Source organism: Nyctibius grandis, chromosome 1 (assembly GCF_013368605.1).
Source record: "Nyctibius grandis isolate bNycGra1 chromosome 1, bNycGra1.pri, whole genome shotgun sequence".
NCBI lineage: Eukaryota > Metazoa > Chordata > Aves > Nyctibiiformes > Nyctibiidae > Nyctibius > Nyctibius grandis.
In genome coordinates this window covers 129,226,140-129,253,252 of record NC_090658.1, presented here as the reverse complement: position 1 = coordinate 129,253,252, position 27,113 = coordinate 129,226,140, and the positions used below count along the sequence as shown (strand labels likewise).

At 41.4% G+C, this 27,113-nt stretch overlaps 1 protein-coding gene across 1 annotated transcript in view; it reads left to right on the top strand.

Annotated features, from left to right (window-relative positions):
* The window catches only part of PKHD1 (PKHD1 ciliary IPT domain containing fibrocystin/polyductin), a 266,175-nt gene that overhangs the window by 103,734 nt on the left and 135,328 nt on the right, over positions 1-27,113 (top strand). The window contains exons 37-42 of the mRNA XM_068405752.1: positions 13,882-14,089; positions 15,047-15,204; positions 16,815-17,009; positions 18,068-18,193; positions 20,855-20,988; positions 25,915-26,027. Of these exons, the coding sequence (XP_068261853.1) occupies positions 13,882-14,089; positions 15,047-15,204; positions 16,815-17,009; positions 18,068-18,193; positions 20,855-20,988; positions 25,915-26,027 (934 nt within the window). The remainder of the gene's footprint in view (positions 1-13,881; positions 14,090-15,046; positions 15,205-16,814; positions 17,010-18,067; positions 18,194-20,854; positions 20,989-25,914; positions 26,028-27,113) is intronic.

Genomic DNA, 27,113 nt, shown 5'->3' with positions numbered 1-27,113 from the left:
ACCTGGACGGAGATATGTGGAGCCAAAGGTGGCTTGGGCCATTAGTGGAAACTTCTCTTGGTTTCAATTTCTTATTAATTCTTATTAAAGATTTCTTATCAATTTCTTATTCGAGAAATCCAGACTAGCTATGAAGACACTTCTAAGCTCTGCACTTCATACAGTCCCAGTACATGGCTGCAATTAAGGTTCATTCAAACCATGTAATCTCCAAATTTAGCATTGAAGCAGTAGAAGCCCTCTAGAACACAAGACCAAAAGGAGTGTGTTCTTTTGCTGGGTTCATATTGCCTACATGGAACAGAAATACGTTGTTCTGTCTCCAATTTAGTACCAGTCTGGCCTGTGGTATGGAACAAATACTTGAGCATGACAGGCTCTTTCATATATATATGAAATGGCATGTTCAGCAATATATGTTTGTGAGATACATATATATACACACATATATATGTTATCTCAGATCAGAATCATTAAATAAGCAGGCTTCCAAATTCTTAGCTGTCTTGGTGAAGACAGGACTGAACGCATTTTGATTTCTTTTCTCTTTCAGACTGGGAAGTTTGGGGGATGCTCTGCAGCCATGGTTGAGTTCAGATTGTTTAGTAAGCGCTGTCAGCTCCTCACTTTGATATGTTAATATGACTAAGGGTTTCCCACAATTCCCTTGTGAGTGGCAGTCCTTTGCTCCGGTGGTTGTAGCAGACTGGGAAATTTCACTGTTGCCTTTGGCTTTAGCCAACTCCCCTGCCAGTCAGAGCATGCCACCCATAAACTGCCTGTCAATCACATGTCAGTTTTAAAGGGGGTTTCAGTCAGCCAGGGCAACTCGACGTTTTGACAATGTAATTATGGCCCTTGCATCCACAGTAGGGGCCTGAGCGGGGCTGAGAGAATTTTATTGATTGTTCAGAAGGGAAATTTATCACTGTCTCCAGCTCCGTTTGCACTTTATTCCCTGAGAAACTCTCCTGACAAGCTTCAGGGAGAAGTTTAGCATGGTGGCCTTGGCTGTTCTTGTGCCTTTGTCCTTCCCAGGGAAACTGGACCAGACACACCAGTGGATGCTGAGCAAAGAGCAGGGACCGGGTGTGGAGGCAGTGTCAGTGGAGATGCGGCATCAGTAGCTGAGGACACCTGCCCTTTCTTTGTAACAGCCTGATTTCATGGTCCCAACACTCTTATAACTGTGGATGAAAAAATTTTAAAAGCCTTTTCCATTCTGTTCCATTATTAGCAGTCCTGTGTAAATGAGATCGTTATTCCACTGTGTCCCCTCAAAACAGACTGTGCCTCTTCCTGAAAGAAAACCAGCACTTTTGCTGTGTATTTAGCTGAAACTCTGTCAATGCCAACACTGTGATGATATGGGGCATGAACATATGAGCCTGTTCTCTGCGTGTTGACTAATAACATGTACACCTCCAACTAGACAGAAGATGTTATGCATCAGATTTAATAGCATGCTGCATTCACTTTGTCCAGACTGTGAAAGCTGTGTGGTTAAAAAACCCCCCAATGTCCAGAGAGTTTTGGTTTAATACCGTACCTATTTATTATCAGCGTAATTAAAACAGAAACGTCAGTGGTCATTTCAGTCCTCTAAAGTCATGGATAGTCCTGCTGCCAAGAATGTCTTGCACTTGCAAAGGATGCTGACGGTGGAAGATGTCATTACAGAGGCAATTCTGCACTTCGTCTATCCCAGACTTCCCTGCATCCAAACCAATCTTATACATTTTCAGCGTTAGCTCAGGAAAAGAAGTATTTCTTATCAGTCGAACAAGTTATTAATTTTAATCACTTTTAATTAATAATAAACCACAAAATATTTGTGAGCTCTGCACTGTGCTCTACAGTGCCTGTGCATTCCTCAAGAGATCAAACATTTAATCAAATGCTTCTCGCTTTTCCTCCATTAAGCAGTGTTATGTATCTGTGCTGAGTTTGAGATTAAGAGATCATAGACAACATGAGAGAATTTGTTCTGCTTTACTCACATATTAAAAAGAAAATCTTCCCAGGGGAATAAAAAAGAAAAAACAATCTATAGCAGGGGGATTCAAGATAGGGTGCAGAGATCTGCTAGAGATAAGATATGCTTTTTTACCTTACTGAAGTATTCGTCAGTTCAATACATATTATTTCCCACCAGCTGAAACCATAGATTTACACACCCTTGTTACACTGTGAGTTCAGATCCTTTTTCCCTTTCTGGAGTTCCTTCCATAGGTTGGTTTTCATTAGATGCTGGTTATTCTGTGTGGTGGTTGCAGGAGGTTTTTGCCTTCTGTGACAGCATTTTTCCTTTCAAAACCTTGACTTTAACATGATGCATTAAAGCAGATGGCTCTTGAGCAGAAGGCTCAGCTGCCTCAAATCCCCTTGCGTTCACTGGGGGTAAGAAACTGCACTTAGGCACTTCCCATGGAATAACTAATGTACAATGACTTGTTCCTTCACTTTCTTATTCACAAATAGAAGATGACCATTAGATTTTAAAGACCTAGCAGATGGGGGGAAAGAAAACAGAGCGCTGTGTTCAGGGAAAACTGCTGTGTCTTTCATAGCTCGCCCTTCTTTCTAACAGAAATGCATCGATCATCTTTGATTTAAACTTATATCAGTTGCTCTGTATTTTGGTCCTGATCTTAATGAGGAAAACTTGAAGTAAAAGGGATTGAGAGATGGGCACTAACATACAAATATATATATATAAAAAATATAATATATGTAGACTATAGCTAATGTATTATCTTGCATTTCTTGACAGGGGGAGGTCTGTGGGTTACTACAAAGGTGGAGGCTTTTTGTGTGATGAAATAGTCACCTCTTTTAAACCTTTGAATATAACGTTGAAATACCCCTTCCCATTCTGGCCCCAGCTACAACCGGGAGATTGGCTGGAGGAAAAGAAGCAACCAACAACAAAATCAGGGTGAATTTCCATGCCAGATGGGAGAAAGCCTGCAAAGTTTGGCAAGCTGAGAAGCCTGGACCCAAATCTGGGTTTTCGCAGGGCTGCAGGCTGAGCCAGGCAGGGACCCTCCATTTGGGCTCATCTTCACTTCTCCTGCTTGTCTAATTCTCTTTCATCGCATGTTGGGGATGTAGCGAATTGATCTTAGCATTTAAATGGTCGTGCCGCCCCGCGTACCCGCTCCTGCGGGCAGACATTCCCCATCTCGTTCAGCAGCAGCACGGGAGATTAACTGGCAATAATGCAAAATGTTAACAGCTGTGTGCGGCTCGCGACGGGACCACGCTGTAGTTGGCTGCTGCATTTGAAGCCGTTTGCTCCCAGTGTCAGTTTAAAGAGGTTTTCCTGCATGGCACCTTTGGTTGTGAGCTATTCTCAAGCGTGGAGTATGGTTTTCGTGTCAAGCTCGCTGGTTTATGGAAAGGCATTGAAGTTGCTGGGAAAATCTTTCCCCTTCCTTTCTGGACTGATGTAACTTGACAAAGTGACTGGGTAACCTCTGATTAAAGGAAATGTTTGGAAATGTTTGCATTTATGGGACAGCACACGGGGAAGCTACTTTTTCTGCAGTGTAATGTGGCAGGAAAGAACAACGATGAGGGTTTCCACAGACCTGTTTGATCACACAGCCCTTCCCATCCTCAGTAGGATACTCCTTGCTTTCTTGAGGGTGCCATTCAAAAACATTTAGCTGGAAAGGCTTTAAAGTGAAAACTAGTTTTGTGAAAGGGTAACATTCAGCAGGACTAGGTCACTTTCAAGGATATTTCCTATTGGAGAAAATAAAAATGATTCACTTTCTCCTTTCATTCGGATGATGTCAGATTTTTTTTTCCACACTGGGAAAAAGAAAAGGTGTTTCATTCTGTCATTTTGTTTTCATCTGGACTTTCATAGTATAATTTTTAATATTCTATCTGTTTCATATTACCATTTCTACACTAGTGAAAATATCTGCTAGAAATGTTGCGTGTCCTCTTATTGCAGTGGCAACCTCAGTCCAAAGCAGCACCCCAATCCCTTGCCCTGGTGGAATACAGTATAAGAGCCTCTCCACAAAGGACCTCTGCCCAGAGCCAAGCACATGATAGTGCCACAAGGAAGATGGTACATGTTGTCTTAGTGCACAGGGACCTACCGAGGTTCACATGAGGGAACCAAGTAGGTCCAAATTTCCTGTTTCAGTCTGCCTGTTGCTTGCATAAATCTTGTGCCTGATGCTGGGCTTGGTCCCACACAATGGGGACATCAGACGAGCTATGGGTTGAGCCTATGTTCAAATCCAACCGAAAACACACAGGGAGATCCTGAGCACCCAGCACCGAGGCTGCTGCGTGTTGCCTGTGCAGCAGTCAAAATGCTGGTAAACTCCTGGGTGTCCCAAGGGTTAATGAGCAGTTATAAATTAGGGAGGACCTCCCATTTTACCTAGGGGCATGAATGAAAAGTTTTCTGCTCTGGCTGTGTTGGGAAGTAGCAGAAAAGCTGTCTGCATCTCCCTAGGAGCTGCCCACACACAGCAGATTGTCCTGCAGGACTGTATGTGGGTGGAAAGACACCTCCCACTTTCAGAGCAGAGACATCCCTGTCTTTCGAAGAAGCATAGCAAGAAAAAAACAGACTCCTCTCATTGCAAAACAAGCTAGAAACAATTTATGTGCAAATGCTTAGGGAATATACCTAGGACTGGAATTAACAGAGAGCAAAAGTAAGCTGGAAACCTTTGAGTCTTCAACTCAAAGACTTAACCTTTTTCTTCTCAGAAAGGGTTATTAGACATTGGAACGGGCTGCCCAGGGAGGTGGTAGAGTCACCATCTCTGGAGGGGTTTAAGAAAAGACTGGACATGGCACTTAGTGCCATGGTCTAGTTGACATGGTGGTGTCAGGGCAATGGTTGGACTCGATGATCCCAGAGGTCTCTTCCAACCTGATTGATTCTGTGATTCTGTGAGTCCAGAGGGCTGAGGGCTCATGGTTCAGGCAGATGTTTTTAAAAACATATGAAAAGGTAGGGAAGCAGCTCTCATTCTTCCTTTTCTGATTCCCTACACTTTATGACCAGTGGCTGGACCGGTCACTTCAAGAGTTGAGGTAGCTGGGGCATTTTTAAAAAAAGAGTCTTCATCAAATTCAAGTTAATGAAAGAATTTCTCCAGGTCCTTAATTAAGGATCTGGGACTTGAAGGTCCATTTGACCACAGAGAGCTGTAGCAGCACAGCTGTGTGCTATCCTGACTCAGGAGGCTTTCTGGAAAAGATTTTCTGTTCTTTTTCAATTAAGGAATTTTATAATTTTTTTTGTTTGTTTGTTCATTTTGTTAACTGAAGCAGCAGCAGCAACAAGTGTCTGTCCTGGATCTAAAAATGTATTAAAAAAAAAAATCTCTTTTCTGAAGCACCCATTCATGGATGTATTGCCATTTATCACTTTGACAAGTGGAAATTTTAGGAATGGCCAAGCTAAGTCTGAGTAGGCAGTGCAATTTGGATAGGGAAAAGGGAATAATAAGGGATTATGACAGTGGAGAGGAAGCTGGATTCCTTAGCCAGTCTGACACCTGAAACGCTGCAGTAAATTGTTTTGTGTTTTATTACTGGAGACTTCTATACTGGTGGTGTGTTTTTTCTTTTCTTTTTTTATCATAGTTGTAATCTATTGAATTATATTTTTACTTCTGTCTCTTGCAAAATTATTTTCTTTTTTGGGGGAATGTAAACTGCTTGTTTCTTCTCACTTTGTTCATGGGAACTGAAAGATCTTACTCTCATTTACACTAAAGATTTACAACGCAGCTGAAACAGATTGACAGATTATCTGCAGTATAACTTGTATAGTCATGGTAAGTAGATTGGGTGTCTGAGCCCTGCAGTTCTTGTAAATTCCTTTTGTGGTATAAAGGGATCTCATTACCTCAACTTTAAAGCGCCAATAAACTGTCAAAAGGTGTAAAAGAGCTTTATAGTTTGTCAACACTACAAACAAACTGTGTGTTCAAAACCCCAGTTAATTAATTTGTGATAAACAGGAGTGAAGAGAGATGCAGCAGGATACTGGCCCTGTGTAGTCAGAGGAGAAGGCTTCAAAGTTTGCTGTCCCATGACAGACAAGGAAGATTGTTTAAAATATTTAAACAACTTTTGGGAGAAAGACCAGCAGTCCCATGGCCGGCTTAGGGCTGGAACCAGTCCTCCTAAGACCCATTTAAGGAGTCTGTTTTCTACCGACACTCCCGTGCATAATCCAGACTCTCAAGATCTGTGGATGCAGATTGCAAGAGGATAAACCAGACACAGAAGAGTGACTGTGCTGAATATACTCCAGGGGAGGACTGTTGTATCTTGAAACAGCCTGTTATGGAAACAAACAAAGTTGAAAGATTATGGACAGTAACTCTGAAAATGATGGAAAAAACAACTGCATCACAGGACAGCCTTGTGAAAGAAGCTGAGCTGTAGAATGATCTTTCTCTAAAAGGATTGCCACTTGATTTATGTGTTGCAGGTGTGCAAGAAGCTGGTGATCACAAATGCTTAGAAGAGCTGAGCACAAGTTTTGTTCAAATGCAGACTGACCCCAAGACAGCCTCTGGGTTGGAAAGAGAGTTGGAGAAAAGGAGGAGAAGCAGAGGTGGAAACTGAGAAAGTCATGGGGAGAAACTTGAAGGTGTACATAACTAGATGACTGAATGTTAGCCTTGGATCACAGCACCCAAAGTACAGCTTGGCTGGAAGAAAGAAGAAATATCTGTGGCCTTGGCTGACATTGAAGATTCTGTGGTTCTGAGTCCAAAGGAGCATTCTCCAGAAGGAAAACAGTAGACAGAAAAAATACAGATTGAGGGAAGACCATGAAGTGGGACCTATGCAGCAGAACCTGACAGGAAGACCTGGAAGCATAAAGAGACATGAAGGCTGAATCTGTGGATAGCAGAACTGAGAGCTTGGGCAAAGCAGGTTGAGAAAATCACGCTGCCTAAGGTTGCCTACTCAAGCCACAAGCCTCCACAAATCAACTGGAGACCAGATGATCAGTCAGTTTTCTCTGCCCATGGCCCATATATTCCTGAAGCTATGGGAGGAAGAGATGTAGTAGTCTGGGAGATGTCACATCACACTGAGACACAGAAAGGAGGAAGGGAACAGTTTTGATGGAATGAATGGAGAAAGGGAAGACTGTGAGATGTATGTGTTGACTGGAATCATCCTCTGGGAGAGACTGGGACAGGTGAAGGACAGGAGTTATAAGAAGTTGAAGAGAAAGAAGTGGTGGATGAACAGGAAGAGAAGGGTGCAGGCAATGGCTGTTGGAGACTGAAAAAAGGCTGGAATTTAATGGGACACTCTCAGCTCAAAGGAGAGTTGTTGTCTGGAAAGTTATCTCTTGGAGAATGGGAGATAAGTAACACAAGGTAACTGCAGTATCAACATCTCATGGTGTCCTGGCAGAGAGCTGGGGGTGACTTAGGGGGCTCTGACCTCCTTTTTTGGTTTTGATCTTCTTCTCGGACCAGGGCAAACTAGTCACTTTTCAGTTTATCTCTCTGAACTGACTCAGTTTCCCCTTTTTGTAAAATGGTACAAGACACTCATGTGTTAGATTATTCCTAGCTGGAATGGGAGGTTTCATTTTTGAGAAACTGGTCTGGCTCAGAGGAAACTTACTTCCCAGCTTTATGTCAGATATTTGTGTAACCTCAAACAAGCCACTTAGCCCTTCTGCATCTCCTCTCCACCTTCATTTGTGTACAATGAGATTAATAACTTTGCCTTGTGGAGGCCTCACCCATGTTTGCATGGAGTGAAGCACCCAACCTTAGGCTCCTCAGGTCAACGAGTGCTGTGGTAGGACTTGTCTATATCCAGTGGAGAGACTCCTATTAGGTCTGACCCTAGCTATCTGCACGTTCAGAGTATCTAGCATGGTGGGCCTTACTTTAATACGAATAATAGATGACAAGCTATGCACGTCCTTTGGTGACCAGCGTCAATCCAAGTTTCTCTTCTGGTGGAAGTGAGAAGACATTTTAAGGCAGTGGGCAGGAGGTGATTTTTTCATAAATGTACAAGGAATGGGTAAAATGAACACTTCAACACTTCATAACTGTCCGGTCTGACAAATAGAGACTTTAAAGGAGTTGTTTTGTCTGAAGCAAAATTTCCCACTGGGATGAAGAGTGGGATATGGAGCAGCCTTTCTCAGCTGAGATCAATACCACCGCTTTTTTGTCTCTCCCTCTCTCTGTTACTGCTCTGGAGTGCTGAGAGACTGGCAGAAAACCTGGACATGTGCTTATAGTTATAAATGAGAGGAGGGAATCAGTGATCAGGGGAACATAGGTCTGTGTGTCCCTTCAGATCCCAGGGAACCTGTATCTTTGTGGGGGCAAACACTAGTCAAGGCAGCTGGAGTTTCCAAGGCTCCTTGGCCGCTGAAGTGCTTCTGAGTCACTTTGGGGCAATCCCCTTGCCTGAATTAGGAGACAAATCTCCTGTGCCTTTCACGGGACAGAAGGTGATTCAGAGTTTGTAGTTAGTAGGCTCCCCAGGAGCCTATTTTTCCCATTGCCTACAGGACTTGTCTCCTAATTAATTAGCTTACAGCTGCATCTCCCTACCCTGTAGTCATTTTTTTTCAAAACCCTCTATTTCAGTGTTTCCAATGGTAGCAGCTTCTGCTTTCAAAGCCGGGTGATCAGAGAGAGCTCTCCAACATTCAGTTTAAATTTTCAGCACCCATTGAGGCACCCAATGTACATTGGAAGAGAAAATAATATTAATGTCTTTTGTGATCAGAGGATTGTAAATAATGACCCAATTTAACTAAACCTACAATACTCAGTAGAATCCACACTTTGCCCACTGTAGACAGACTTTCTTGTAACTCTGGAGATAAGCATACCCTGACATCCCTTGCTGAGTTTGCTGAGTTTTGATGTGATTGTGAGACATTTCTGTAAGGGTCAAATTCTCATCTCTGGTTGAACCGCTTAGGACTAGGTGAAATCAGTTGATGAAGTCATAGAGCATCCTACACAGATTTATAAAATGTTTTGCGGAAGGGGCTGTAAGAAATTAAATTTATACTATTTTTCCTCTTTACTTGACATAGAAAAGAGAGTGGCATTGTACACATCAGAATTACCTTGTTCTTAATAGTTTTGCCAGCTCTATACAAGACTGCATCTTTGCATCATGCTTCCAAAAGGAAGCACAAACCAGGATCCGGGTGCCCAGATGTTCCTTATGCTACGATTTGTGATTAAATTCACTTTGGAATTTGCTCTCAAGTCCCTTGCATTTCTGGGTTGCCATTTGACAACACAGTTCTGCTCTGCTCAGTATTTAAAGGTGTTTCTGTCAAGTCATTTAGTAAAATCTTCAATTCTTGCTTTGTCTGCAATAACATCTGGAGTCTAAAGGCTCTGTCCTTTTCCTTTAACATGAAGGCACTTCTGCTTTAGATATCAAGATGTGTTTTTTTTCCAATCTGAGTTTAGTTAATTATTAAAAATGAGTTCAATAATTGAGGAGTTATACAGATTCATCTATTTTTTAGTGCTTTTGAGTGTTTCTGCTTGCAGTACTTTTTGGGGGAAGAAATAATTTAAATATACTGCAGCTGTTGGTCTTTTAAGTGTTCTACTCTCAGATAAGTCATTTACTTACCTGTTGCACAGTCCAGTCCCAGTCGCTGAAGGTTATTTTATGAACCCTGCGTGTTTCACCTGAAGTAGAGTTTGTTTTCAAGCGGAAACAAGAAAGAGGGCTCTGGGCCTCCAAAGAGTGGTCCTGCAGACAGACTGCAGACCCAGGGTTCTCTGTTCCAGGGAATCCTCTTTAGATATTCATGATCTTTATAGAGATACCATTGGTTCTTTGAAGGAGAGAAGCTGGAGAAAACCTCTGGGAAACCAAAATTGTCTCCCAGCTGGAGATCATTCCCTCCTGAGATGCTCATTAGCATATTTAACCTCCCCATTTAGAAGCTGGGTGTAGGAGTGCCTCCGAAAAGTGGTGTACCCTATCTGGCCAGCCTACCCTTGGTAGATGAGCAGAGGCCTGGAAACTTCTTCAAGAAACAGAAGCAATGTGATTTGGCTGCCTGCCAGCTGTTTGGCTGTTCATTTACCTGAGTATTAATATAAAGGACCATCTCAGCCACCCTGAATGGTATCCAAGATACTTACGTGGGTCTGGCAGATAGTACATGGAACTTACGTCAGACCAATGCCTTTCTGGAACAGCAGCTAGAGGCCAATTGTACATCCAAAATGACATGTTTAGACACCTGAAACCCACCCGCAGTCTCCAAACTAACTCAACTCAACTGCAGACACCAGTGGTGATAGTGACTGAGGGGCTTGGTGGGTGTTGTGCTCTTTTCAAGCTATGTTTGTTTAAACCTATTGGATATTGAAGTTGGACAACATGGGCGTTGCATGTTTTCCTGTAATTGGAACTATGTGAGACATAGGTTGCAATGTTGCACTTACTTTCCAAAAAAAAAAAAAAAGTGAATTTTAAGGTTACCAGCTCTAAATTTGTTTTAGAAAGAGCAATGGGTGATTTCAAACAGCAATGGATGATGACTGCTCAAGGAACAGTGTAGTATACTTCTGTGTGGATGTTTGGGTGTATGACAGGCTCCCCTCAAAACCACAGGGCTAGGAATATATTATAGTTAAGGCAAAGAAACCTCAGTTATGGTCTCTCCTTGGTGAATTGACCAGAAAAATATCACCGACCAAACCCTGTGTGTCACTCATGCTGCTTAGGGTAGAGGAGAATTTGACCTAGGGATGTTGTTGTATGTGGGAATATAAATGGGAAACAAGGAAAGAGGAATCTGATAGACTTTTTTAGTCCGCCTTAAAATATACTAAAAGTGTTGGAAATTGAAAGTACAACTTACATACAAAGAGATACTTCACCCCACTTAAATCATCAGGAAAAAGGTAAAACAAACTGTGGAATGGGAGACAGAAATGGAGGCTGGGAGAACACAGTAAGAAGTCAAAAAAGAAAAAGGAAAAATGAAGGGGGGATGTTTATATATCTTGAAAACTCTTCCTCTCGAAGAAAAAAACTTGAGAAGATTTTCCTCAATTTTTGTTTCAGAGCTTGGAAGTGGAAAAAAGCCTGAAACAAACCTTTTCCATTAGAGTATATTTTGAATACAGAATTGTGGTTTGCACCTCTCAATTACAAGAGTTGTTGCTCAGCAGCGTTGCTGTAGTATGTGTGACAGATGTACACAATGGGAGTCAGTCGTGTGTCTGACCACAGATGCGTGCAAACACACACATTAACGCATGCACACAAATCAGTACTATAAACAAAATGTCCAGAGCTGAAGAAAAATTGTATGCTGCTCAACATGCAGATGGCTGTTGTTAGTCGTTGGCTTTTATGCGAGTCCTAAAAATTCACGAGGATCACTCAAGGAAAGAAGGTAAATGAATAAAGATGATGAGACTGCTGCTAGTAAAAGAATGCACATAGGCTGATATGAAGAGGATTTTTCTGAGCTGGTTAAGGCTGTGCTGAGGATGAAGTTTCACAGGGAAAATCTTTGATGTCTGTGCTCATGAATAGTGCAAGGTGGGCTTTGGCTATGTCTGCATTAGAAAACAGTGTGGCCCAATAGAAGCTGATCTGTAGAATGAAAGGTGTAGGTGTTGAGGATGCAGGGTCCACACTGTATGTGTTTTCAGGGCTGCTATAGAATCATTCTAGTCTGGTTCCACTAGTGTCTAAAGTGTATTACATGTCCTACTGGATTACAGCTTCTGCATTAGTTTCATCTGAAGGAAATCCATTTGATGCACACTGAAACAGTTTCATGATATGAAGTGAAGCACGTTAAGTGAGGGATGTTTGGGAGATTTGCTTAGCTGTAAGTTGAGAAATTTCAGTTCTGATGATTGAAGAAGAAAGAGAAAAGATAATTAGCCGGAAGTATCTCAGCTAGGTTTAGATGTCCATCAACTCATCGACACGCAGAGCAGGTGCTCAAATATACTTCAAGAAGACAGAGTATAAAGACTTGATTCTTCCTTCTCTCATTCTGCTGTGAATTCATTGACTTGGAGGTGCTACTCTTTATTTCCATCTTCAAAGGAAAGAACTGGGACACCAGAGCATGAGCAACAGAAAATGAAACAGGAAATGGAGAGAGAGAAGCTTGTTTAAAATAATTTGAAAATTATTCAATGGATGCAACCTCTGACCTCAGTGATTTCTGGTGTTACTACTTTTCTACAGTACAACCAGGGAGGACAGTAACTTACTGTGGGCTAAAGGTAAATTATGATCTATTGTAAAGGAGGGAAGGAAAAATATACTAAAGGTCGGTGTGTGAGGCACATGCTCTCCCCTGATGGTGTTCAGTGTATTGGATCTCAGTGGACCAAACTGTTCCAAAGTCTGCTAGGGAAACAGAAATGTCAAGAGTTAAAGCAAACTTCATGAAGTGAAGAAGAGAGAGTGAAATGGCAAGATGTTTCTGTTGGTGGGGCTTGTTGTACACAGACTTGGTAGCACGTCCACTGAAGAGGGAATTTGGGAAACTGCAGTTGCAACCTTGCTGTTGCCTTCCAGCGGTAACCTAAGGTTGCTGATGCAGGGAGGTCTTCTTCATCTTGCAGTTGTGTTGACCCATGTACTTACACTGCTTGCCAAACCTGTAATCCATCCCCAACCCCAGGGATGTTACATGACCTTCACATCAACTGAAGTTGAATATATGTTTTCAAGTCTAGCCACACTAAGGCCTTACCAAGAGTATGTCTCAGCAGTGTTTTCTGAGATTCAAGATTTCTGGAAAAAAATCACTGAAGTTACAGCATTTAAAATAGTATGTGATATTATTTCTGCTTTTGGATGAAAAAGGCTGAAGCAAATTCTTTTCATAAGAAATGTTTAAGCCACTTAACCCAAGATTTCCAAAAATGACCCCTCGTTTTGGATCCTCCGTTGGAGACAGTTTCGCGATGACCCTGTATTGCTAGCTGAGTAATCTATAGTTACTCTTAAAAGTTTTTCTAACTGGTGATATTTGTCTTTGTGACACTGAAATATTACTAATAGAAGCATGTGTTTTTGTGAATGCAAGTTACTAGATTCACTGCACGTTGTCTTGGACACTTGACTGGGGAATCTGATAATTCAAAGTTATTTTTGCACCCAGAGAATGACAATGGTCCCTTCAGAGAGTGTTTTACTCCACTGGTTATAACGGGTGCTTAAGAAGAGGGTGTTTCTCACATAGGGAAGTCAGTTTGGAGGAACTCTTCTCAGTGGTGCCCAGTGACAGGACAAGGGGCAATGGGCACAAGCTGAAACATGGGAAGTTCCATCTGAATATGAGGAGGAAGTTCTTTACTTTGAGGGTGGCAGAGCCCTGGCACAGGCTACCCAGGGAGGGTGGGGATTCTCCTTCTCTGGAGATATTCAAAACCTGCCTGGATGCAACCCTGTGCAACGTGCTCTGGGTGACTGTGCTTTGGCGGGGGGTTGGACTAGATGATCTCCAGAGGTCCCTTCCAACCCTTAACCATTCTGTGATTCTGTGATTCTGTGATTCTGTGAATGAAATTGAACCTCAGCTCCCACTGCCTGTTCAGCAAACTTTTTTCCAGCGTGTTTTTTTCAGCTTTTTGGGACCAATAAAGACAAGAGATATGAACTGAAGGAGTTGTTTGGAAAGCGCTTTTCTGATCCAAGCAGATGTGTACAAATCCTCTTTTGTAGCATCAATCCTGTCTCTCCTACACAGCATCAAAAGGAAATGAATGACTGTGAGATGATCCAAGTGAGGCAATGTTTTCTAAGCATGCTGCTTCTCTTTTTTTTTTTCTGATTGACTTGGTTTTTAAATTTTTTTAAATTATTTTTCAGGTTGGATGCCCAAAGTAGCTTTCACACACTTGAAATCATCAGCTCATGCTAACGATACGCAATTAGTGCTCCAGGAACCTGTTGACTGGCAACCCGGTGATGAAATCATGGTGGGAAGGACAGGCCTTGGAGATACACAGCAGCAAGAAGAAATGGCTGTTATTGAGTCTGTGAACAACACGGAGCTGTACCTTAGATCACCACTCAGGTATCCTTTCAAGGGCCAAGGGGATTCCTATATCAGAGGGCTAAACCAGGGGAAAATTTAGTCAAGGTGAGGATTTGCAATTTCCTGCGGGACATGACTACTTTATAAATCCCTTTAACAAAAGTAGTCAGAGATATTTTGGTTTCTCACTCCCCATAAAGCTAGTGGACGTTCAATCCTGAATGTTTCTGACTATGTTTAAGTTCTGTATCATAACCATGAACTCAGAAAACCTTTGAAGCAGCAAACAGATGGCCAGTACAGTCCAGTGGCATAGGGCTGACAAAGAATTTTCCTGCATAGTTAATTTCTTGAGAAAGTGCATTTTTTTCACAAAAAGTGTCTGACTTCTGTAAAAAAAAGAAAAAGTCCTCCCTTCTTGACTGATTTACTTAAGATGATTAACAACACACTCAAAGTGAATTACTTCAGTTTGGAAGTACTGCTTTTATGTTTTTGGTGAGCCTTATGCTCTCTTTGTCTTCTGTACATGGAGATCTTGGACAAACTGTATTCCTTATCATCATCATCTGGAGCTCCAGTGTTGAAACACGTTAGCTGTCTGGGAGGCAACCCAACTGCAATGCCCAGGAAGATTAATGGTATCATTTTCAGAAATATTTTAGGCTTGAGGAAGAAAGTACTCATGTTTTTCACCAAAATATGTTTTGGGAAGATGAAGGAAATTAAAAGATTGAAATATTTTGGTATAAACATACATAATCTAAGCAAAATTTGTGAGCTTGAGAGGCAAAAAGATGAAAACAAACATCAGCCAAGGAAAAATATATCTAGCCTATATACACAGAAACATTGGATATGTCAGTGTCCATGGTGAGAAGAGGACTGAACCCAGCTCTGAATTTGGACAGTTGGAGTCATAAGCTTAGGGTAAGCATCATCCTTGCTATCTGGCAGGTGCAGATGCTTTTGTGCCTTTTTTGTGTCTTTCCCTAGGTACTCCCACAGTGTTGGAGAGGGATGGGTGAACGGCCAAAGCCTGCCTTTGAGTGCTGTGGTGGCACTGGTTAGCAGAAGGGTTGTTGTTCAAGGAAATGTCACGATGGAGAGGATGTCACACCTCAGACAGTGTGCAAAAGCAGGTGTTACAAGAGGTGAGGAGATCTTTTCTCACAGAAATGTACGGACGTGGAAAATTGTCCCATTAAAATCACATTGTGATATCACTGTGTATTAGAAATCTTTCTTGATAGGATAACTTTGCGACATACTAGCGCCAGGAAAGTGAATTTATCTTTCCAAATGTTGTTTGACATTGAAGTGTGAAGTCTTGGGAGTTGAACTGCATTTCATTGTAACATCTCCGATGTATTATTTTCACATTGTTGTTTCAAGCCATCTTGGGAAAGACCCTTTAGTTTTCCCTGAGCCTAAGGGTGTAGAAAAGAAAGTATCTTCTGAAAACATGTTTCAGTGTACATAATATATTAAATTTTTAATTGTGTTTACTATTTAGTCACTTTAAGAAGTAGGAAAAACAAAACAGCCCAACGCTGTTTGTACTCTTTAGTGTAAAATATTGAGATGTGTTGAGATAGTGTTTAGGAACATCAAGGAAAAAAACAGGTGATGGTTTCTTGTAGCATATAGTAATGCTGGTGAAAAAATGCGAGGTTATCTCGGTTCTCCTTTAGTTTTACCTGTATGAAACACCATGAAGTTTGACAGGTGGCTTCCTGATTTACACCAGCTGATGAGGAAGCAGAATCAGACACAGTGATCGTAATTTGAGGAGAGTTAGGTTATCTGGCAACCCAGCTGTAAGGTTTCCTTTAAAAATAAAATGCCTTGGACTTTCAGACTGTGACACAAGACTTCATTTGATATCCGGCAGCCAACTGCTTATATTACCCATAGATTTGTGGTCCATTTTCTGTGGAACTCATAAATATAGTCTCTGAAATGTGCTAATTGTTTGAGGTTTTTAATTGAGTTAAAGGATAGGCGGATTTCTGAGAGGAATAATCAGAAGCTGAGCGGGCAGTGTTTTTTTGTGGTTAATTTACCTCCTTCAAAAGAAAATGAGCATTACTGAACATAAGCGGGCAGTGCTGGAATTTGATATCCCATCTGCACCTCCACTGAACAAGTGCAAGTTGGACATTCATAGCCTGAATGCCCTCATACCAAAATATTCTAAGCATAGACCAATGGAAAGATGCCTTTCAGGAATGTCGATTCCTTCCCCAGCCCTACGATTTACTTTTTTTGTCTTCAGACTGTGGGTAGTAACAGTTCCTCACCCATCTGCAAGGACAGTGGGGAGAGCAAGAATTTTAAAGAAATTTCAAAATGCTCTCATTTCAGTTTAGTTCAGTACATCCGTGCCCAATCGCCTTTTCAAGAACTTCATCCAAGGTAAATCAATGTCAAATCCACCTTCCCCATGCATAGGACTATTTAAAATTGAACACAAGGAACTTTCCAAGGCATAAAACTACCAGGGCTTCCTGCTGGTTTTAATATAAGTTCCTCTAAAAATGTCCAGACTCTTAAGGGAGGAACCATGAGAGTATTTAGAGGGAACATCAAATATGCTTGGCTGTGGCTATTTGTCTTTAGGCCCATGTTTAAGATCACCGCTGGAGATGGGGTCTCACTGAGTCAATGTGGTGGGTCTCATGATGTTGCTTGGGGCACTTTGCACATCCTATGGTCACCATGGAGAAGTAACACTGACAGCTCCCACCGGGTTGTATTCTAGGTGGCTCCAGGTGTCTGTATGAGCGAAGCGAGAGGCAGCTGGGGTCTCGGGACCTGGGGGCCATTGTGGTTGTGGAGGCCTTCCAGGGAGAGACGAATCGGCTCCAGGTGGAGGGGGTCCAGTTCCGCCACGTGGGCCAAGCGTTTCGGCAGCATCTCAGCGCCCTGACTGTTACTGGCAACGTGCAGATGGCAGGTGAGATGGCTGCACTGGAGGTGGGCCCGAATCATCTCAAATATCCACTTTTTTCTGCCCAAACCTGGGGCAGATGTCCTGCTCAGCTCTTGGGTCAGTTGACGGATTGGTAAATGTGAGAAAACCTCACCCGTAGTCTAAGCCCAAGTGAAACTTGATGGAATACTTTAAGTTGCTTTAGTTCCTTTGCATCTCTGGACAGCTTCTTCCTAAAATAATATTTCATTTTTGTGCCACACCTCTGAGTTGGCATGCTACCTCTAGCTCTGGTAATGAAAGCACTAATATACCGTGAAGGAGCCCAGAGGTGGCTCAGGACTGTTCAGTACCATAGGCCAAGGTTTAATTCTATCACCTAAAAGTTAAGGAATGTATTAAGGTCTTTTGACTTTGTCACTGGTAAGCGCAAAATTTTTCTTTGTGGAAGTGGCAAGGAGGATTCTGAAGACTGGTGGTTATGGAAGCAAGCTAGGTGGGCTCAAATAATGTTTTAAAGGTACGGGATGGGACTTTCCCCTCCAGCTAACCCACACTTATGCCTTCCCTATGCTATCTCCATCACTGGGTGAAGATCTAGGCTTCCTGGTGGCAGAAGACAGCACTAGCCATGAAGCTGGAGTACAGTGGGCAGATCACCATGCCTGGCTAGATAAGATGTACAAGATACTTGCCCTGTCCTCTCTGCCCTTCTGAAATGTTCCTCCTCTCCTTCAGTCCCACTCAATCATCCAACTGCCTGAGCTCATTACATACTTCACTCTTGGGATCCTACCCTATCCTTTCACTGCATCTCCTCCTCCTTCCTCACAATAGCAGACCACCTCCATTAACCCATTTCTATGCTCAGAGCCCCTCTTCCCTACTGTGGCCATCTCAGCCATGCCCATCTGTTGGCAAAGATCTGTCAGGGGAGTAAGGGTGGGCAGCTGCAACCGAGCGTTCTCATTGGAGCCAAAAGGATTAATTGTACAGCGTCGAAGGATGAGGAGCTAATATAAAACTCTCCTAACCTTCAAGCCGCAGTGTGATTTTTGCTCACAGCACTAATTTCTTTCCAGACTCTTACATACGTGGCTGTTGTGTTTTGGACTCCTTTGGCCAAGGACTCCGTCTGATCGGGATCTCAAACCTTAGTGTGGACAATAATGTTTTCTATAACATTTCAGGCCATGGGCTTCTACTGGGTAAGTGAAGCAGGAAAATATCTGTTCTACATGTAACAGCAACATGTGCTGATTACCATTTGCACGAAAATCTTTTGGAAGAAGGAATGGCAGATCCTTAACTGCACCCTGAGAACTTTAATCGCATCTTCTGCATTTTCTGGTATCAGTGAATCTGGAATAAATCTCCCATGATTCCACATGCAACTCCTAGCAACTCTTTCCATTTGACCATACACTCTGTTTCTTCAGGTCAGTCTTCACTTGATCTGGATCCCTTTTTTTTTCAGTGCACAAGTGAAGGGAGATTTTTTTTTTAGGGGATTGATTTAACTGTCTTTGGAGGAGCACCATTATGCAATATTTAAGACCCCAGTTCAGTGACTCATTTAAAAGCATACTTACCTTTAACTTCAGTCATTTGACATAGAGCATAATGGAGTGAAAACATATGTTAAAAGTTAAGCAGAGGATTTAGCACTTAAATAAATTGGAGCTTGGAGCAACAAAAATGTTAATCAACAAAATATTTCTCCTAACTAACCATCAGGAGACTGACTTGCAGCATCTTCTGCTGGGATCTCTTGTTGCCTGAATACCTAAAGATATAGCTTGAATTTTGCTTTTCATCAGAGATGGGATAAAAATGACCAATTTTAAGATAAACAGAGGGGGAAAAAAAGCCTTCAGTCCTGATCCTGCAGTTCCACATACAGAGCGAGTCCCTTTGCTAGGTCCTGTATATAAACATAATGAGAAGTGATAGATTACGATTTACAGAGGAGTCCTGTAAAAGGAGAGTGATTGTACACATCTTGCAGATGAAGAGAGCTGCCTCAGAGAGATGCAATGACTCGCCCAAGGTGATGCACAGAGTTTTTGCATCCATGGGGAAGCAGAACAAGATTTCCATCCTGCCAGCATGCCTTGGCTCACTCGTGCTGGGACATGTGTCTGAATTAAAGGACTCTGGGCTGAGCTGAAGTTCCACTGAAGTTTCAGCCTGAATACACCTTATGCCCAAAATGTCTTTAATGGCTTCACTGCCAGCAGCTCCAGAGGGTCTGATGGATGAATTTATATACCATTTTGTAGCCTGTGAAGGAATATTTATTATAGCTGGCTGTTTGCAGCTCCAGAATTGGACTCCCTTAGTGATTTCATCTAAACCCCTTATTTTCAGGGGGTTTGCAAGACAGTCATAAAAATTCGCTCTGGGCTTAAAATTAATTGACAAACCAAGACCTTTTATGCCACCTCAAAAACCTATATGGCTGTCAAAAGGACTGCTTTAGGATCCTGTTCTTGCTCTGGTAGTGGCATTGTAGTAAATACAGCCTGGAAAGGAAATATTTCCTAAATGGATCTTGTTCAAAAAATGGAGAAAGGCTCAAAAGACTGAGAGAAAGGCTAAAAATAATTACTGCCATCCCCAAAACCCAAGGACATAGGTTTTCCTGTGAAGTGGCTTACATTTGGGGTAGCAATGACTGGGGAAGAGATTTTTATTTGGAATAGAACTTGAGCGGGTATAGTTGAAGATAATAATTTATGTTTGATAAACAAAACTAGATAGATTTAATTTGCTCCTGATATGGACCAGAGATGATGCACTTTGTATTCTGCGTCCAAAACACCAGAGCATGGGGACAATGCTGATGTGTCCTTACTTGGACTTGACTTGAAGGGAACTGTCCACTTTTTGCCATTGGGAGGCACATTCCTTTATGGTCTAATTTAAAAAGATATTCCTCTTTTTTTCTTCCTTCTTCAATACTGTTACTACATCTGGGGCACCCCATGACTCTGAGTTGTGTGATCAACTTTTTGATTGATTTTTCCTTTTTATTCTCATACTTTGTTGCTTAGGGGGGCAAACCCCCACTTTAGTGCACAGTGGCACCAGGTGTTTTTAAGTCTATTTAGAAATTTTCTTACATATAAATAGGGCAGTGACGGAGTCACAGAAGATAGACAGGACTTTGACTTCTAGTACTGCCAGAAGCAGGCCTGTGTGTGCATAGGTGAGCCACTTCCCCTCTCTGAATCTCTTTTTTTTCCAACTCTAAATGTGCTTTATAATATTCCCTTTATTCATTTTCTCCATAAATCTTGGGTACAGTATAGCTGATGATATATTCATATAGAACACCTGGTACAGGGTCTTGTGCATATTGAATTGCAGAACCATGGTCTCCATTGCCTCTTTGTAGAATATGTATTGTAGCATTCATTTCCCTGATAGTTTTTATCGCATTAGTGTAAGCTTTTTGTGGCAGAAACTGTTTTTTTAATCATATTCACAATTTGATCAGATCTTGCTTGTGGCCTCCTGACATTTCTGAAGCACGCAGCACCGTGTTGAGTAGTCATGGCAGTCTTTGACCGTCTCATAGCCATCTTCAACCAAGTGTTAAACACAGGTTTCTAAGTGCTTTTCAAACAGTGATTTACCCATGGAGAGTTAGCAGGGAAAGCTAATTCCCAGGTGGGCCATGCCAGCAAAGCAGGCAGGGCAAAACCCAGCAAGTTCTGTGACTTGCATAATAGAGGGTTTCCAGCTATATGTACATTCCTGTTTCTTTTCTTTTTCTTTTTAGTCTTTTTTCTCTTTTCATTTTTTTTTCTTTTTTTCTCTTACTTTCTTTTTTCTTCTTTTTTTTGTTCTTTTTTTTTTGAAAGGAGAGGGACTGGAAAAAGGGAACAGAGTCAGTAACAACATAGTGATTGGCCTTTCTGGAACAGATGGTTTATCCAACATTGAGACACTGTCACCAGCAGGGATCTATGTCAGAGCTCCTGCCAACCACATCGAGGTAAGAAGTTCAGGTATAAACCATAACATTTCCTTTCTGATCAAAGGTATCAGAAAGATACAGAGCTTCGTTTTTCTGGGAGATCATACGATATTCTCTTCTTGGCTGAGCTGTCAGAAACTGTGCTTGTGATGGGATATTAAAACAAGTGCATATTGCAAAATAAATGTCATTCATGGGCAAATTTATTGTTACTGAAAATTTTACTACACTTGAGTGGAACGAAATATTGCAATGAGATTCTTCGTCCTGGGATACTTTAAAAAGTTGTTTTATCTTCTAATACTATAAAATCATAAAAACTGGAAAAAAGTTTAGGCTCATCTTCTCTGGAATTTTTTCTTACTTCTGTCATTATAAAAAAACCCTCAATTTTAATGGACTGATGACAAACACACTAGAATTCAGCAATATCAAATACACCTCTGTCTGGATTTAAAATGACAACCTATTGTCATTTGTCATGACTGCATTACTGTCATAAATGCAGTCCAAGATTTGCATTCCAGGGTGTCCTATGAAAATGACATTGATTTTAAAAGAAACACAGCTTCTCTCTTCTAAATAGTGGTAAAACATCAAACTCTTAAAAAGCTAACGGACTAACAACCCCCATACCAAAAAGCTGAACTCAGTAAAAATCTTTTTATTCATTAATTTTCTGATGCTTTCTTTTAGTTCATACATTTTTTTTTCTTATTCAAGTCACATTTCAGAATAAAGAATCATTTTTAAGCGTTTCACAGAAAACAAAAATGGTTTTCAGTGATTTCAAACCATTTTTCGTTCCCAACTATTTCAAGTCATTTCATTGAAACTGACCTTCCTTACCACAGTTTCAGTTGTGACAAATGCACATTTTCATTAAAAAAAACCCTGACCTGTTATATTGCTAACCCACAGAAACCAAACCAATTATTATGTGTATCTGAAGACCTAATCACCCCCTGGGCTTCTACTCCAAGAGGAAAGAATTGCACCTAAATTTGAAGGTGAAAAAGAGACCAACACATTTCCTATATTAGTATGAAGACAATAGCACTCAGGAAGAAGGAGAGGACTTTTCTGCAATTCCCTCAAGGGCATATTTATAATTTTTAAGGCCATCAAATATGGTTTAAAAATGCAACAACTAGGCAGAATCACATGAATTTCAGCTCCACTAAATACAGAGTTTTGTACTGTCATGCACTGACTTACCCTGGAGCTGTCTACTTCATTGCCGGTGGCTCAGCTTTTGAAAAAGTTTGCTGCAATTATCTCTATGGGTACATGTGAACTGACTGTGGTTAGTTTTCAGCACATTTGTTTAGCTCTCTCGGTTCACATGTCTTCGTAGATACGCCCAAAACTGCGTCTGTGGCTGCGTACCCGAACATCAGAGTTAAGTCTGCTCTCCAAATATATGTTACTCAAGGCTGATTAGCAGATGGCCCTTGAAGGGTTGCTGATAAACCTCATTGTCGGCAGTCTCTCAGAGTGGGCTATTTGAGGCATTGCAGTAGCAAAAGGAAAATATAAAGAAGTCACCTAGCTTAAAATTATTATTAGCTGCACTTACTGGTCTACAATACCAAGCAGTGTTCAGCAGAAGACATGAAAGGACATGGATATTAAGAAAAAAAGTCACACTTTTTCCAAGCAAAGCACCTGTGTCATGTGGACTTTTTCTTAGTATGGTAGTAATCGCTAAATGCAAAGGATTCTGGTCCAGCACCACCATCATGATGTTGCAGAGTTTCAACCCCTTTTATCTAATCAAATGGCTCAAGAACTGGATATTGCTTTTTAGGTATTTATAATCTTAGTTTAATAGGGAGGTTTGAAGAGTGTAATGAGAAAGATTCATCTTCCCACTGCCTGATTTCCAGGCCATGACATGGAATAGAAATTTCCCCCTCTAGATTTTAAAGTTAAATGTTGTTGGGTTTTGTGTTTGGTTGTTGTTTGTTTCCAGATTGCCATCTTTCAGTTACTGGTTTTAAACTTACAGGCTGTAATCTTTAAGGCAAGGCTTACAGCTGAGATATAGACAGAGAGCTCTAGGTCCATACTGTGCAACATTTGTGCATGATGGGTTAAGCTTTCCACAGTAAGTCCTGCAATAATATTTTCATAACTACTCAATTTACTTGGGAACCTAAATTTGCATCAGTGACTGAAAGGCTTAAACTTCCTTGAAAATCAGTGGTCTCCTAAACGGTGTTGAAATTTGGACACAGCAGTCACTCAAACCTGAGCTTACAAAGACATTCAGAGACCCCATTCCCACTGGTTTCCATTTGACTTAAGCTCTTAAGTACATTTGTGAATCAAGCTGTTAGATAAAATTTTATATTCATACAGTATAAGTGCAAAATAGTTATTACAAGCTTAGTTGGGTTTTTTTTTAAATAAAGTATAGAAACCCTGGTGGTCACTTTTTAGTGTCACAAGACAATTTCATTAGCAGGCTGGTTTCTTGCCTTTTAAATGCTATATCACCATGAGGAACCGAAGATGCCCCTCTTTGATATTGGTTCTTTTGTCACTGAAATGCATACTCTATGTCCCTGGTTTTCTTTTTGTGTGCAGGAAAAAAAAAACAAGTAGTTTTCTATTTTTTTCTCTTGGTTCTCTTGGGCCAAGTGGGTCTTGGACCTTTTGTAGTAACTTCCTATTCACAAACATTCAATGCCCTTAAACCCCAGAGCCAGCACGCAGTGCTCATGCATAACGATGTACAGACTGGGTTTAAGAAATTCAACAAGCATCCTCCCTTTCCTTTCTTGCCATGGTGTTGAGAACTGGGAAGCAGCTTAAATGAATGAACGGGGTGGAGATCAGCCTGTGTTTCCATGTCAGAGGAGTGGCTCATAGTCACGCTGTTAATAAATGAATTTGTTTCCCAATATCACCCCACTCAACCATTCTCCACAGTACCAAAGAGGTGAGGCTGCATCTGTTTGGCATCAATTGTTTCTCACCATTTCATCCCTACCGAGATCCTTCCTAAAACCTTCTGCAAGGTGAGCGCACATTGCAGTGAGCCCGTTGGGGGTAGTCCTTGAATCCTGCCAGGTTCTGAAACTGGGGGAGTGGTGCTGGGCACACTCTCCAAAGCTTAATGTCATCTTTAAGGTCAGCATTTTGAGCCCTCGTTATCTAAAAGAAATTCATGAAATATTTACATTAGCAGTGTTATACAGTTAAGAGACACTTAAAACGTCAGCCACTTTATTTTACTGACTTGCAATGCGTACCTCCAGGTATTTGGCATGCTAGAGAAGGTAATTTCTCTCTGGAATTTTGGTTGCACGGACATTCGTAATATACTGACTTCCACAAAGAATTGATTTCCACACAAAATTCCCTGCTTGCCTAAAACCCCTGCCCTCCAGCCACTAGCTGGCTGAATAAATATGCAGGATTTTCCTTATGAATCATCTGTAGAATGCACGATTGGAGTTGCAAGTAAAACATCCTGGAAATAATGTGACTGGACTGCAGAAGTATTTTGTTAAAGGAAAAGAGTCTGTGGCTGCACTTTTGGAAACAGCAGCAGTTTTACCAGGGGATAGAGAAAGCAGTGCTTTGGGCATTGATGTCTCTTTGTTGCCTGACAGATGTCAGAGATCACAACTGCAGGGAGCACACTTGGATGGGTCAGAAGAAAGTAATTGGTATATGGAGGCTTTCACCTCTAGGTCATCAGGCTTGGCTTCAATTTGGACCATCAGGGACCAAAAAGTCATTAGTGCTTTAACACTCTCCGGTGACCTATGAGTGGTAGTGGTGGGTGTCAGTCCCGACCTTAGAGAACAAACTGTTCTTACAGCTGCAGGAAAGCTCACCTTAGACTCCCCTTGGAGAACTAGATACCTCCAGAGAGCAATTAATCTTATCTAAGGATAGTCCAGAAGAATTGCCCTCTGGACATGCCTATGCCTTATTTTTTTCCTGGAGAGGGAGCCGAGGTTTACCAGCCTGGACTTCAGCATCAAATTTTTACACATCTAAGGCAGGTGAGAGGAATCATGCCCAGATGTGCACAAGAAAAAGTCACTGTATGGACACCATCCAAAACCAACTAAGTCTGGCTGCTGTCCAAATGAAGCAGGTAAGAGCAGGTTTTTGCCTTAGAGCAGAAAAACTCCTAACCTGCTGTATATCCTCCCACATAACCCACCTGCTACAGACTCTGTAAGTACCAAATTCCTAATTTTAAAGCCAGGCAAACCTTATGTTCACTTATTTTTCACCTCTTGAAATAATACAAAGAAAGTAACTCCGTAATTTTTTCATTAAGTACATATTAAGTGACAATAACTTACAGCACATCTTCCCATGGTTATTCACTTACCCATGGTTAATAAGAATGCAAACCCAGCAATTTACCACAGGTCTGAGTAAGTTTAGATGTTCAGCCACTGACATATCTTGAAGATGTACTTCTCTGCTTTCTCTTGACTTTTAAGGGGCCTCACATTTCAGTGCCAACGTTGTTTCCTTTTGCTGTATTTGCTTTGGGAGGTATGAGAAAGATACAGATTGAGAAGTAAATGAATGAACTGAGTAGTTTGTGATTTATCGCCTTCCTTCTTAGAAAGCATTTTATAGGGGTAAGAAGTTTTCCACACATTTTTTTCTTACCTACTTCTTGAAGAATTATGGCAATACCATTTTTTTCTGTTATTTGTTTCTATTGCTTGGCCAACCCTTGTTGCCTGGCTTGAGAACAGTTTTTTTTTAAGACTGGCTCAAAGACAGAGTGAAAACAGCATGAGATTGAGGACACAGAAACAAGGTACCAGCTTCTGCCAGCCAGACCTACCAGAATTTGAATGGATCTCAGCTGGGATTTTAATTTGGGCTTTTCTTAAATTTATTTTAATTTCCAGAAATCTGTGGTAATCTTTTTTCACAGTCATATACACTTCTCTGCAGGGTAACACAGTGTGTGCTGCTGGGTATGGCTACTTCTTTCATCTCTCCCCCGACGGACCATCCAAAATGCCTCTCCTGTCCTTCAGTGAGAACATAGCTCATTCCTGCACAAGGTACTTGAGGATTTTTGGTTAAAGAGATTTTCCTTCAGTGCACGATAGTGTTAAATATAATTGCAGTGGTAAGCAGAAAATGCTTTGCACCTCCTTTCAGGATTTTTTTTTTCCCCAATTTTGCACCCTTTTAGGGCTTCCTGTCTTATAAGCAGAGTTCTCCATAGCAGAGCAGAACCACTGTTTGACAATGATGTGATTTGGACTGTTTTTCAGGGCCTGATCAAGAATGGTTTCCTTAGTAGTTTCAATAACGTCCTTTCTTCTTCATTCAGAAGCCCAATTTGTTAACTTGCAACATTTCCCAGTGCTGATAACAAGCTCATCCACTTTACCCCCATGTTTAAACGATCCTGATGTAGTTTAAGGTGCCACATATTTAACACATTTCCTCATCAACCATTTAACAGCAAAGCACTGAAGCGTGCGCTGAGGTGTTGAATTGAAAGCTCTTTTTTGAGGGTGGCACGCAGAACAGATACAGGATTTCTTTCTCACACTCCTTTAATATCTTCTGCAGGCCACCATTGGAGACATGACCCTGGCTTACACAACCTGGAGTGGCATTTCTTACCTCCAGATTCTTTATATCATAGCAGCATGAACACTCAACTTAGAATTTGGCCTCTGATTAAGTAGATTGAAATGTAGACTAAGCACTTTGCAGTCCAATGGGGTAAAAGGTGCTGTATGTGTGTCAGACATCACATATAACAGTTGTTCCTGTAGCATCCAGGAACAAGTACTTCCTTAAAACACAAATTATAGTAAAAAATGAAATTGTACTAAAAGTCAGTGGACAGAGTCACCCGAATTTTGAGGAAATCTGGATATTAATCTGGATTTAAAATTTCTGAGAAGGTCAAACCAAGGGCTGCATTCAGGGACACTTACACTTGGAGTGTAGTCGAAGTTGTCTGAACCGAAGAGCTAGAAACGCCTTATCCATCCAGATTCATACTGGGCTCGTGTGAAGCCGATGCTGATTGAAAGCTCATGAGCATGCTGGGGGTGTTCTACAGCAGGCACCTGTCAGTGGTACTGTGCACTGGTTGTTAGCCCTGGCACGGCTAATTCTGAAAATGC